The sequence below is a fragment of the Ictalurus furcatus genome, chromosome 16, assembly GCF_023375685.1.
Source record: "Ictalurus furcatus strain D&B chromosome 16, Billie_1.0, whole genome shotgun sequence".
Classification (NCBI taxonomy): Eukaryota; Metazoa; Chordata; class Actinopteri; order Siluriformes; family Ictaluridae; genus Ictalurus; species Ictalurus furcatus.
In genome coordinates, this window is record NC_071270.1 from 11,883,859 (window position 1) to 11,897,457 (window position 13,599).

The following is a 13,599-nucleotide window of genomic DNA, read 5'->3' on the forward strand; positions in this document are numbered from 1 at the left end:
GGGACCAATTGAAATGAGGCTGTGGGTCAGATTTGACCTGTGGGCCTTGTGTTTGCCACGTGCTCTAAACACTAACTAGCTAGTTAGCCACTATTTTTTCCATTTCAATTACAACCCCAATTCCAAAAAAGTTGGGACGCTGTGTAAAATGTAAATAAAAATAGAATTCAGTGATTTGCAAATCTCATAAACCCATGTTATTCACAATAGAACATAGAAAACGTATCAAAAGTTTATAATTGATATATAACACGTGTGTGGATCAATGGCAGATTTTAAGTTTATTTTTTTAGTTTTCCACAAATTATAATTGTAGACAAAAGTCAAGATTCGTTGAGGATTTTGGATTTTGAATTATTTCGTGCTGATACAGCGCTACTTTAAAATTATTTTGAATGTATTCCTACTGCTATAACATTCATTTGATTTACTCTGTTCTGCTATCTCAATCTAAGACAAACACCGCCATCTAGTGGACGATAAATATGTTGTTGAACATAGTATAACCAATATTATTAAAGATAATATTCTTTTTAAAATGATTGTTTTGGAAATATGAGGTTGCCATCGCAGATGTGAATGTTCCAGTAATTTATGGACACGAGAAATATATGCAACAGTTGTCAACTCACCAATATGTAAATAATTCGGCCAACTTTTTTTTGATTCCTTATTGCTTATCAACCTATAGAAAGACATGCATCTCACACATATGTACCACAGTTCAAGTCAATCAGATCTATAATTCACGAGGAGAAGATTTCTGTATTTTTGGACAAATTTTCAATGATGGAGAAAATCTATCATGGCGGACATAATGGATCCTGGTGGCTTTTTTTATTCCCCATGGGAACTAAGGCATGTATACCAATTTTCAGACATTTTGGACTTTTGGGGCGGAGGGAAAACCACGTAAACTTTGCGCGTGACCTGTAGCGCCACCTATGGGCTCATGTGGGCAATTTGTGGTGTGGCAGTTATTTGTGGCCTATAGTATCAACAGTGGTCCTGAGTGTGCGGAGTTTGCATGTTCTCCCCGTGCTGCGGGGGTTTCCTCCGGGTACTCCGGGTTCCTCCCCTAGTCCAAAGACATGCATGGTAGGCAGATTGGCATGTCCAAAGTGTCCTTAGTGTATGAATGGGTGTGTGAGTGTGTATGTGATTGTGCCCTTTGATGGATTGGCACCCTGTCCAGGGTGTACCCCGCCTTGTGCCCGATGCTCCCTGGGATAGGCCCCGGGTTCCCCTGTGACCCTGAAGAAGGATAAGCGGTAGAAGAAGGTTGGATAGTATCAATGTGCCAAATTTACAAAACATTCAGATCTTGAGTTATTGGGCACATTAGGGAGATAATAATAATAATAATAATAATAATAATAATAATAATAAAAGGAAGAAGAAGAATACTAATGATAACATTAGATTTTTAACAATAATCCTAATAATAAAATACTAACAATAACAATAGATTTTCTCTTGATGGAGGAATCCTGATAAAGGCAACCTGAGTAAACACACAATACAGTTTTAATGATTTTTTTTTTATTGAAGCAAAAAAAGTTATCCAACACCTATCACCAATGTGAAAACTAACTGCCCCCTTAAACTTAAAATCTGATTGTGCCACCTTTAGCAGCAGTAACTGCAACCAAACACTGGAGCTCAGTCTTACTTCTAGGACAAGGATTTACTTCTATGCTTTGGGTCATTGTCTTGTTGCATAATGCAGTTGCGCTTGAGTTTCAACTTATGGATTGAAGACTGGACATTCTCCATTAGGATTTTCTGGTAGAGAGCAGAATTCATGTTTCCCTCAATTATTGCAAGTTGCCCAGGCCCTGAAGCAGCAAAGCCCATCACACTGCCACCACCATGCTTGACTGTAGGTATGATGTTCTTTTTATGGAATTCTGTGTTTGGTTTACACCAGATGTAACGGGACCCCTGTCTAACAAACAGTTCCACTTTTGACTCATCAATACAGAACATTCTCCCAAAAGGTTTGGGGATTCAGAAACATTGAGACAAGACTTAATATTCTTCTGGGTTGCAAGGGTTTTCACCTTGCCATTCTTTCATAGATGCCATTTTTGCCCAGTGTCTTTCTGATAGTGGAGTCGTGAACAGTGACCTTTATTGATGCAAGAGAGGCCTGTAGGTCCTTTGATGTTGTCCTGGTCTCTTTTGTGACTTGCTGTGCTCTTGGAGGAATTTTGGAAGGTTGGCCACTTCTGGGAAGGTTGACTACTGTGCTGTTTTTCCATTTGGAGATAATGGCTCTCACTGTGGTTCTTTGGAGTCCTAGAGACTTTGAAATAGCTTTGTAACCCTTCAGAGACTGATATATTTCAATCACCTTCTTCCTCATCATTTCTGGAATTTCTTTCAACATTGGCATAGTGTGTTATTGGGTAAGACCTTTTAATGAGATTCATACTGTAGAAAAAGTTCTATTTAAGTGTTGATTTTATTGAACAGGATAATTAGGCCTGGTTGTGTCTAGTCCAGCTGAAACCCATTATGTATCCCATTTCGTAGAATGTAGTTTCACACAGGCCCAGTTGGTATTGGATACATTTTTTTTGCTTCAGTAAATAACATTTCATTTAAAAACTGTTTATTCATGTTGCCTTTGTTTTTATCTTAGATTTTGTTTTAATTCCTGAAACAATTTAGTATGAGACATGCACAAAAACAGAAAAAAAATCAGGATAGGGCAAATACTTTTTGACAACACTAGGACAAGACATAAATATCATATAGGACCAATTCTACAGTATTTTTCCAGTCTTCAGGGATCCATTTTGGTTCCTATTCAGGTCTATATGGGAATTCACTGTGATATTTTTAAGAATCCTAATATATATATATATATATATATATATATATATATATATATATATATAACAACAGCACTACCCTCTCCACTGCTGCCCCCCAAATGTTTATATTATGATGTTACGGCAGGTTGACCATGAGAAAACAAAGAGAAATTACTCTAATGTATAATATAGAAATTACTCTAATTTTAAAGATCTTTTAGGATTTGAAAATTCCCAAAGCACCCTCTGTAATTTTCAACAGCTTTCCAATAAAGATATTATTTGCAAAAAAATACAAGTAGAGTTCAAATAAGATTCTACAGGACAAACTGAAATTCCAAAAGGATTTTTTTTATACAAGGGGCACCTTTAAGTACCCAAAATAAAGGAACTCTGATTAAGGTGTAAAGTTTGTGGCCCAAACCATATTTATAGCAGAAATGTGTATAAGATCCAAGGCATAACTAGTTAAGTGCTGGGGACATGAGCACTGACGGGTCAGGAAGAAAAAAGCTTAACACATCTTGCAAAAGAGATAATACTTCTGACTTCTGTTTTTAGCAACTTTCTAAAACTCTGGCAGCAACCTCCTCTTACCAGCAGCTGTCTGAAACTCTATAAACATGGATGCTTTGCAAGTTTTGTATTGGAACTTTGTCATAAAAAGTTTTATTTCCAATCTTAGTTTAAAATTTATGTAAATCCCACAATAATAAATATTTTACCTTCTAATCAGAGATAGGAATGAACATATACAGTTTCACACACACACACACACACACACACATTTTATATATATGTATATATAATATAAAATCAGTGATCAGTCCCTCGGTATCCTTATAACCCAACAAAGATACTATATATATATATATATATATATATATATATATATATATATATATATATATATATATATATATATATATATATATATATATATATATATATAAAATCAGTGATCAGTCACTCGGTATCCTTATATACCAACAAAGACACATATGTGAGTATATAAGCTTGTCTCAATTTAAATTTATCTGTAAGGCACATAAATGACACCGCATACTTCTGTTTCTTTCCGCGAGTTGTTTTACGCGTTTATTAAAAGTAATTAATAACATCACCAAGCCGAGTCGCATTTGCGCGTGCGGAGCTGACGGTAACTCGTGAGCGCGCTTTGTGAGTCGTGCACTGCGCGCATTGAACATTGCTCGCTAAAGGACTGAATCAAGCCTGTGAAGATGATTTAGTTTCGCTGCACGGTTGATTTTCTTAGTGGGTAATTTCTTTAGTTACACTCCCTCATCTGGAGGTAAGACATATATTTCTTATCCTAATTTCAGTCAATCATTGATCCGTTAATTTAAATCGCACATTGCTTTTGAACTCCAGCACTACAGACAACATGGAAAGTTAACCTCGCTTTATTGCACGAAAACTGCGATTATTTTTTAGCAGGAGAATGCTGAACTGTAGTATATAAAATCTTTAACAGATAACCTTTGTATATTTTTTAACGTGTATTAAATGATATATATGTTGTATTTTTTATTTTGCAAATAGCCTGAATATTGAAATATTTTTTTCTTTACCTTTCCCATGAGTTTTTACAATTTATATTACTTTTTCACTCTGAATGTGCTTCATTCTGTGAGATTAATTCCGTAGGAGAACCATTGTACATTCAGACCTTGCCTCACTGCTGAGCACTTTGTCGTCCTGATCAAACTCTTTTAATCTTTTTTTTTTTTTTTTTTTTTTTTTTTTTTTTTTTTTACAATTAACTGTTGGCAGCTCTTCAGAATTTCACCCTGGCATTTCATACAGTCAACTAGTTCATTTTAACGACAGCCAATTTATATGCCTTTGTGAATTAGTCTGCATATTGTTTATGGCAAGTAATTTTTTATTTACAGGGACACTGGATGATGGCATGGCTATAAACGGATTTTGTGGAAGAAATATGAGAGCCCATCTCTCCAGCTTTTCGCTCTTGCTACTTTGCTTGCTTACCTGTTGTGCACAGCTTCAGGCACCTGAATCACAAGATTTTCAGTTCACCAGGTCTGTCTACAATGCTGCTGTTTATGAGAACTCTCCGGCTCGGTCCTACCTAAGGAGTGAGGTCAAAATGGGGATAATTCTGTCACAGTCCATCTCATGGGACATTGAATACTCCATCGTGTCAGGGGATTATGAGGGGTTGTTTGAAGCTGAGAAGTATGTTCTGGGAGACTTCTGTTTTCTACGCATACATACTAAGGGTGAAAGCTCTGACATTTTGAACCGTGAGATAAAGGACAACTACACATTAAGTGTAAATGCTACAGCCAGTGGTGGTCTGAATGCATCTACAAAAGTCACTGTGCAAGTCATGGACATGAATGACCTTCGACCTTTATTCTCACCTACCACTTATACCATCACTGTACCTGAAAGCACCCCACTGGGGTCCAGCGTTGCCCAAGTCACTGCCACTGATGCTGACATAGGCTCCAATGGTGAATTCTATTATTTCTTCAGGACATTAGTGGAGGAGTTTGCTGTCCATCCCACCAGTGGTATTATATATCTTACAGCCAAACCCAATGCTGATGAGAATACAAAAGCTGAGCTTGAAGTGTTGGCAGTTGATCGTGGAATGAAAGTTTATGAGAACAGTGGTGTGAGCAGCACAGCAAAAGTAATGATCAACATCATACGTGTTAATGAATTTTCACCAACACTAAATGTGGTTGCACTTGTCCCATCCTTAACAGACAAAGAGCCAGTGTATGCTCTGGTCACAGTAGAGGATCTGGATGATGGTCCAAACGGGGAAATTGAATGGGTTTGTATCATCGAAGGTGACCCACTGGAGCAGTTTGTTCTAAAGAGAGCACCACATGGCAATGATTACTTGCTGAAAATGTCTGAACCAGCAGACTGGAATACATTTTCATATGCTTATAATCTCACCTTCCAAGCCAAAGACCGAGGCATACCTCCAAAGTTTTCGAAGACTCAGATTCTTCAACTCTCGGTAAAAAGGCCAGAGCCTGTGCTTTTTCAATTTGAGGAACATATTTACAGAGCTACAGTTAATGAAATGGCTCCTCCTGGAACTATCATACAGACTGTCAGAATCTCTCCTAAGCCACAGTCTGTCACCTATATCTTAAGCGTTACCTCAGATTCCACATATTTCACTATTAATACTTTTACTGGTGTCATATCAACATTAAGGCCATTTACCAGACTAGGACAACAGCTTTTTGAGCTAGAGGTGACAGAGGCTGTGAGTGGTCTTAGTGCCAAAGTACAAATCACTGTGGAGGATGCAAATGATAACGTTCCAACATTCACCCAAGCATCCTACAAAGTGTCTGTAAGTGAGAATACTCCAATTGATACTGTTATAATTGTCATATCAGCAGTAGATTATGACCAAGGGGATAATGGATGTATAACATACAGTATACCAAACCTTCAGCCTCTACCCTTCAAAATTAACCAGAATACAGGTGAAATAATGACATCAAAAGAACTCGATTTTGAATCATCATTGGAAACATACGTTTTCCCCATCCGGGCTTCTGACTGGGGCTTGCCTTATAGAAGAGAGAGTGAGGTAAATGTCACAGTACAAATCTTGAACATCAATGACAATGCACCCCTTTTTGAACATGTGTCATGTAAAGGAATAATTGCTCAAGAGTTCCCTATAGGACAGACAATAATTACTTTTTCTGCTATTGACATTGATGAGCTTGGTATGGTAAAATATAAGATATTGTCTGGAAATGAACAGGGCCTCTTCAGTTTGAACCCAGACTCTGGGATGTTGTCACTGAGAAAATCCCTTGTTGGCACTAATGATAAAAATGAACTATTTGCTATTTTCAGTTTGAAAATAGCAGCCACAGATGGCCAGTTATTCTCTGAGCCCACGTTTGTCAACATATCAGTTGTGAAAGGGAAAGCTTCATCCAGGAATTTTAATTGTAATGACACAAAAGTTGGACAAAAAATAGCTGAACAGCTTCTCAAAAAAGCCAGTGCAATAAACAAGTCAAAGGTTGAAGAGGGTTATAGTGACCTATATACTGTCAACCGTCACACACCTCAGTTTGAATCATTTCCCTCTGCTATAGTAGTTCGTGAGGATTTGCCTGTTGGATCAACTGTCATTAAAGTGAACACCATTGACAAAGATACAGGCTTCAATGGTCGCATTCTCCACGTTATATCAGATGGAAATACTGACAGCTGTTTCAATATTGATATGGAAACTGGTGTGATTTATATCTATCAGCCACTGGATCGTGAAAGGTCAGACAGGTACCTCCTTAATATAAGTATATATGACATGGCTCTACTTCAAAGGTCTAGCTGGAGGCTGGTAACTGTAAACATTGATGATGTAAATGATAATAGCCCTCAGTTCTCCTTAGAGAGCTACACTGCGGTGGTGCCAGAGAACACAGCCATTGGCACAGAAGTGATCCAGATTATAGCCTCAGATATTGATCTGGATCATAACGGTGAAATCTTTTACACATTATTGACCAGTACACCTCTTTTCATCATTAACAGTGCCACTGGGTGGGTCTATGTTTCTGGCCAGTTGGACAGAGAGACATTGTCAGATATTACCCTGAAAATCGAAGCCAGAGACAAGGCAGAGAGAGGGAATCAAAAATTCACAGTAACAACTCTAAAGGTCTACCTGGAGGATTTGAATGACTGCCCGCCCATGTTTATTCCTAAGATTTACCGCTGCCATGTACTGGAGGACATTCCTGTAGGCACTGTCATCACATGGTTGCAAACCCATGATCCTGACCTTGGACTAGGGGGGAGAGTAAATTATTTCCTGACCAGTGACATTAATGGGATGTTCAAGGTTAATATGGAGAGTGGAGCTTTGAAGGTGGCCAAGGAACTGGACTTTGAAAAGCAGCAGTTCTACAATCTCTCTGTGGTTGCAGAAGACTGTGATTTCTCCACTCAGCTTCGTTCTTTCTCTTATGTTGAGGTGGAGGTGGTCGACGTTAATGAAAATTTCAACGAGCCCAGCTTCTCTGAATTTGCAGTGAAAGCCACTGTTAAAGAGAACTCACGCCTTGGAACAAGTGTGGTTCAAGTTACTGCTAAGGACAACGACAAGGGCAGGGATGGCCTACTAAGATACTCAATCAAATCTGGAAGTGGCCTTGGCAGGTTCTTCATTGATGAAGAGACTGGTATGTGTTTAATCACTTTAATATCTGTGCACCGCTTTTGTGGTAAAGACATTCATTCCTCTTGTACTTTCAGAGCAGACACATTATACAGTACATCATTTGCACCATGAAGGACATTAGTAATTAATATGATAGATTAACACTAATTCTCCTATTATATGGAAGCATGTCATTAATTATTCATGTTCTTCTGGACATTACCTAATAGCAGGTCCTTAACATAGAATAAAAACCTACAGCAGTGCATTACAATGCAGTCTGTTAATCAGTTCTCCTGCTTGAGGTATCATCTGCTTGATATGGGTTCAGTGAAACAAAAAATGATTATACAATTATTACATTTTTTCATGTTGTTATAATAAAACGGTCTTTCTTTGTGCTAGCAACAGGCTGCCAATTACATATTATTACAAGGTTATTTCTCTATCAGATGAAATTGCCTTTGTGAGCCATCAGAGCAAACTACTGACCTAGAAAACAAGAATTAACCTTCATGCTTTTTGAATAAGCACCCTTAAAAGCCACTTTGTGGTTGTAGAGTTTTAGTAAGAATATGCAATGTAGAATGCTGATTCAGCAGAATACAGCTGGAGGAATTTTTTTTAACCCAAAAAATTAAGATTCACAATTACTGCTGTGGCATGTTGGGCAGCAGTCTGATCATTAATTACAGCTAATTACTATTGATTAAATGGCTGGAGTGCTTGGGGTAACACAGCTGTGGTCCTTCATTCACATGTCAGCTGTTTAGGTTGAGTATGTTAATCTTGGAGTGTTTAAAGCTATAACGAGTGTGTCTAGCCATGTCAGTGCTGCAGATGAATATAGATTTTCAAAGGAGACAAGTTTTATTTCATGTTCAAAGTCCTTCCTTTTTATCGATGACATCGATGGCTTTGGTGTTTCTCTGTACATCCAACTATTAGCATCTAATTAGCTTCCATGTTAGGAGACATGCTGGGATTTTGTGTCAGTCTAATTTAAAGATTGAAGTCTGTATGTTCTTCTGTGAAAATATAGAGTGAAATATACTTGCTTTAATTTTCTTTAACTCCTACTGTGATTGATTGTAGCACTGTATGTGTTAAAGCAAGTTAGTTAAATTAACTTCCTTTGTTTAAATGTCACAGTGAGCTACAAAGATGGATGGGATTTATAAAAGGCTTATCCTCACTCCACTTCTCAGCCTTTAGCAGCTATTGGTATTCTCACCAGAACTCAGAGAAATAAGTCAAAGCACATTTTCATTTAGATTGCTGTCACAGAGTAGACTCAGCTCTAATTTACCTCTGATCTCTGGCCTTTTTTATTCCTGGGTACATTCCGTGTATCAAACTAATTTATATAGGAAAAAACATAATTACGGCATGTCTTCATGGATAGACTCAGAATAATCTTATTACCTTATTGCTCTTTTTAAGGGAAGTGTTTCATGTTTTCCTGAAGCCATGGGAGTAGAGAATTGTTACCGTGGGCTTAAGTCTTTTTCCATGAACTTAAATCACTACGGTTTAATTATAATTAGAGGAAGATCTCATTTATATGTTGAGCAAAAAAAAAAAAAAAGGATCAGGCTTAGAACAGAAACAGTCTTAAAGGGATGCACTATACTGAACAGGTCTTTAGTTTCACAGGAAGTAGTTGTACAACAGCTTTGACTGTATTTGTTGCGAATTTTCAAGTCAAGAAAAGGATTTTTGATGACTTACTTCTCATTATATAAATTAAATGTGATTTTGGCCACACAGGTATAGCTTGTTGGAGAAGACAGGTGATTTGTATAATGCACATGCAATTATAGGTGGTATACAACTCCAGAGACAAGAATTAAGATAGATAAAGTTGTTATTCAAATGTAAGGTTATTCAAATAACCTATATGAGGAGGTTTTTTTTAAAAAAAAAATTCTTAATTCATATTCAATATATTTATCATATTCATCCATATTCTAATTATCCTTTATTTTTTGATGACTGTATGGCCATGTAATTAAACTTGATCCAGCAATCCATTAAGACATTCTATCAAGATATTACAATTTTTCAATCTAATTATCTAACAAGTACCAACAAGCAGTAGACAATACTGTATCATTTATGGCCTGGTGGTTAGCACTGTGGGCATACAGCTCTAGGGTCCCCAGATTGATCCCAAGCTACTGTCTGTACATAGACACTTCTTGAATAACAGCCAGCACTTCTTGATCAAGTCTTGATTCAGTTATAGCTTTTCACTGCATTTTGATCGCCTAACTTTTTTTTGTTGCCATTAACTGACATAAGCAGAAATTAGTGGTTTGTTGCCTCAGGTCATCTATTTGATTGCTAGCAGTGTCATAAACAATAAGGATTTAGATTATATGTTATCATCTGAAAAGCAATAAGCAAGTAATATTTAGTCAAAATCAATTAAGGTGAATCTGGGTAATGACATTGTACCGATATTTTAAATGAAATTAGCTATGAAATTAGAGAAACATACAAAGATTAAGCAAAAGCCAGTCCTAAGTTCTACATATTAACCAAGGGACTGCAAAGTACTGTGCAATTATTGCTGATAAATTTCAGGCATATATATATATATATATATATATATATATATATATATATATATATATATATATATATTATTTATATGTATGTATACACAGAGCTGTGAAAAAAGTATTTGCCCACCTCTGTTTTTGTGTATAACTAAATTGTGTGTTGTCATACTAAATTGTTTTAGAAATTAAAACAAAGTAAAATTAAATAAAGGCAACCTGAGTAAACACAAAATACCATTTTTTAAAAGATAATGTTATTTACTGAAGCAAAAACGTTATCCAATACCAACTGGGTCTGTATGAAAATGTATTTGCCCCCATAGTTACTAATTCCCCAAATCTATGAAGCTGCATTCATAATGGGGTTCAGCTAGACTAGACACAACCAGGCCTGATTACTGCAAACCCTGTTCAATCAAATCAACACTTAAATAGAACTTTTTCAACAGCATGAAGTTGGTTAAAAGGTCTTACTCAGTAACACACTATGCCAAAATTGAAAGAAATTCCAGAAATGATGAGGAAGAAGGTGATTGAAATACATCAGTCAGGGAAGGGTTACAAACCTATTTCAAAGTCTCTGGGACTCCAAAGAACCACAGTGAGAGCCATTATCTCCAAATGGAAAAACTCGGCAAAGTAGTGAAATTTCCCAGAAGTGGCCGACCTTGCAAAATTCCTCCAAGCGCACAGCAGCTACACATCAACGTAGTCACAAAAGACCCAAGGTCTACATAAAAGGACCTACAGGTCTCTCTTGCATCAATAAAGGTCACTGTTCATGATTCCACTATATACCAGAGCCATCTTGCCTGGTTTCCCACTGAAACTAAGAAGGGTTGAGCCTGGCCAGTACCTGGATGAAACGTTAAACTGAGGTCCTGACTTTCTGTGGTCATTAAAAATCCCAGGACACTTCTCGTAAAAGAGTAGGGGTATAACCCTGATGTCCTGGTGAAATTCCCCCATTGGCCCTTATCTACCATGGCCTCCTAATAATCCTCATCTCTTTGGCTACATCACTCTCCACCAATAGCTGGTGTGTGATGGGCATTCTGGCGCACTATGGCTGCCGTCCATCATCCAGATGGATGCTACACACTGTTGGTGGTTGAGGAGATTTCCCCCCATAAAATGTAAAGTGCCTTGTGTGCCTAGAAACGTGCTACATAAATCTGAAGAATTGTTAATTATTTATTATCAGAAAAACACTGGACAAAAATGGCATCCAAAGAATAGTGTCGAGGTGAAAACCTCTGCTAATCCAGAAGAACATTAAGGCTTGTCTGAATTTTTGCTAAAACACAACATGATGATCCTCAAACCTTTAGGGAGAATGTAATGTGGACTGATGAATCGAAAGTGGAACCGTTTGGAAGACAGGGATCCCATTACATCTGGTGTTCCACAAAAAGAACATCATACCTACAGTCAAGCATGGTGGTGGCAGTGTGATGGTGTTAACTACACCTGTCAGTGGTCAGTGATTTTAATATTATGGCTGAACTAATATATATATATATATATATATATATATATATATATATATATATATATATATATATATATATATATATATATATATATATATATAAGACTGGAGCCTCATGCCCCCCATGAGCCTGATATACAGGTGCATCTCAAAAAATTTGAATATCGCGGAAAAGTTTATTTTTTCCCGTAATTTAACTCAAAATGTGAAATTTCATATATTCTAGATTCATTCCACATAAAGTGAAATATTTCAAGCCTTTTTTGTTGTAATCTTGATGATTACAGCTTACAGTTCAAAAATCCAGTATCTCAGAATATTAGAATAAAGAATTTATAAGACAGAAATGTCGACCTTCTGAAAAGTATGTTAATTTATACACTCAGCACTTGGCCAGGACTCCTTTTGCACGAATTACTGCATCATCGTGGCATGGCGGAAATCAGCCTGTGGGTCTGGTGTCTCTCATAGGTTCTCTATGGGGCTCAGGTCAGGCGAGTTGGCTGGCCAATCAAGCACAGTAATACCATAGTCAGCAAACCAGTTACTAGTAGTTTTGGCACTGTGGGCAGGTGCCAAGTCTTGCTGTAAAAGGAAATCAGCATCTCCATAAAGCTTGTCAGCAGATGGAGGTATGAAGTGCTCTAAAATCCCTTGGTAGATGGCTGCATTGACTCTCGACTTGAGAACGCACAGTGGACCAACACCAACCGATGACATGGCACCCCAAATCATCACTGACTGTGGAAACGTCACACTGTACTTCAAGCAACTTGGATTCTGTGCCTTTCTATTCTTTCTCTAGACTCTGGGACCTTGATTTCCAAAGGAAAAGCAAAATTTACTTTCATCTGAAAAGAGGACTTTGGACCACTGAGTAACGGTGTTTTTAGTAAAAAGGTGTTTTGAGTTAATTAGCTGAATCGAGCTCTTCTCAGGTCGACATTGCTGTATTATAAATTCTTTATTCCAATATTTTTGAGATACTGGATTTTTCCAGTATCTCATTTCCATGAGCTGTAAACTGTAGTCATGAAGATTAAAACAAAAAAGTGGTTATTGGTTAGCACTTTTTCTTCGTGCTTCTGTGCAGAGGCATGAATTTAAGTGAAAACATTTAGTTTCATGTGTAAAAGAACTTTGGCCATTTGACATGTGGAATTACAACCTAATCAATTCTAATCTAGCTGGGTTTCTAAATAGTTTGTTTGTCACAAAATCCACAATAATTTTAAATGTAATTGTGCCTTACATGAACATGTTTTTTGCAATGCAGATGATCAATAGGACTTAGAGGCCTATAAATAATAGATTATTAAACAGGCTACAAGCAGTTAGATTAATTTCTGCATGTGATAAAATAACTTGGTTAAGATGCAAAGGTTGTTATACTAAGGTATTTTCCAGATAGTACTTTCTGACCTTTATTGTCACTGGAATGGTTGAAGAGTGAATGCATTTTTAAAGAGACTGAATACATATTTATGTGTTTGAAATGAAGGTGTTATGTGAGTT

At 37.0% G+C, this 13,599-nt stretch overlaps 1 protein-coding gene across 1 annotated transcript in view; it reads left to right on the plus strand.

Moving 5' to 3' along the window:
- The first annotated feature begins 4,325 nt into the window (after nt 1–4,325).
- LOC128620683 (protocadherin Fat 3) overlaps nt 4,326–13,599 on the plus strand; it is a 65,386-nt gene continuing 56,112 nt past the window's right edge. Inside the window, exon 1 of the mRNA XM_053645923.1 lies at nt 4,326–8,047. Coding sequence (XP_053501898.1) covers nt 4,714–8,047 — 3,334 coding nt within the window. The 5' untranslated portion in view covers nt 4,326–4,713. The remainder of the gene's footprint in view (nt 8,048–13,599) is intronic.